The 1,166-nt window shown below is 48.3% G+C and overlaps 1 protein-coding gene across 1 annotated transcript in view; it reads right to left on the bottom strand.

Moving 5' to 3' along the window:
• Fam160b1 (family with sequence similarity 160 member B1) overlaps nucleotides 1-1,166 on the bottom strand; it is a 27,734-nt gene that overhangs the window by 9,000 nt on the left and 17,568 nt on the right. The window contains exon 8 of the mRNA XM_013348124.2: nucleotides 459-522. Within this exon, the coding sequence (XP_013203578.1) occupies nucleotides 459-522 (64 nt within the window). The remainder of the gene's footprint in view (nucleotides 1-458; nucleotides 523-1,166) is intronic.

The raw sequence follows: 1,166 nt of genomic DNA, 5'->3' as shown, positions 1-1,166 counted from the left end.
CCAACCTGCATGGCACACAGAACCTCAGGTGAGCGTGCACGCCAACCTGCATGGCACACAGAACCTTAGGTGAGTGTGCATGCCAACCTGCACGGCACAGAGAACAAACCTCAGATAAGTGTGCTCGCCAACCTGCACAGCACACAGAACCTCAGGTGAGCATGCACACCAACCTGCACGGCACTGGGTCAGTATGGGGCCAGGTGAGCACGCACATGGCCCTTTGTGCTTACAAGCAGAAAGAAGTCCCTGATGGTAGATCCCAATCAGAAGAGATTTAGGAGACACAGATGAGAGATCTCTCTTTAAGACAAAGCCACAGATCAGTTCCTTTCTTAAGTGGGAAACCATCAGATGGCCAGGGGTTTGGCCAGCGAGACAGTACAGGAGCAGGGAACGGAAGGTCTGCCAAGGCAGGCGGCCCTCTGGCCTAAGATGCCCTGTGCTCATGATGTCACCAAGTGCACCTGCCTGAAGGACACAAGCAAAATACAGCATGGGAAGACAAGAGCAAAGGGTACACTTTGGGGGAAAAAAGGCAAAAGGTTAAGTGGATTAGAGCATTAGGCTGGCCTTAAGTTGTACTTGATGGGTTTAGAACAAAAGGGGGTACTGAGCTGGGTGGGGAGGAAGGCACAGGTGATCTCAGGGGAGCCGGGAGAGGCCTGAATACGATCAAATACACTGTGTGAACTTCTCAAATAATATAAATACTTAATTTTAAAAAACAATGAAAATATTAGGCTGCTGGTAGACAGAAGCTTCTGAATAGTAGGTAATGTTACTTTTACCTTAAAACGACTCATAAATGTTACATAAAATTCATATTTTCTTAAAGATTTTTGTTTCTAATGTGTGTTGTGTGGAAATGTGTGTGAACACAGGATCCCATGGGGGCTCGAGGAGTGGGTCCCTGGAGCTAGGATTATAGGCAGGTGTGAGCTACTCTGTGTGGATGCTGGGAGCCAAACTTGGGTCTTCTGCAAGAATAGTATGAGTTCTGAACTGTGAGTCGCCTTTCTTGGCCAAAAGTCCTATTTTCTAATGAGAATAAAGTGAGTGAGTTTGAGAAGTGGAACTGAAGTAGGGGAGTCTACGGTACGGCCACAGGACCCCCAGACTGTCTAGTCTACGGCACGGCCACAGGACCCCCAGACTGTCTAGTC

This window comes from Microtus ochrogaster, chromosome 8 (assembly GCF_000317375.1).
Source record: "Microtus ochrogaster isolate Prairie Vole_2 chromosome 8, MicOch1.0, whole genome shotgun sequence".
NCBI lineage: Eukaryota > Metazoa > Chordata > Mammalia > Rodentia > Cricetidae > Microtus > Microtus ochrogaster.
This window is presented reverse-complemented; position numbering and strand designations above follow the sequence as displayed.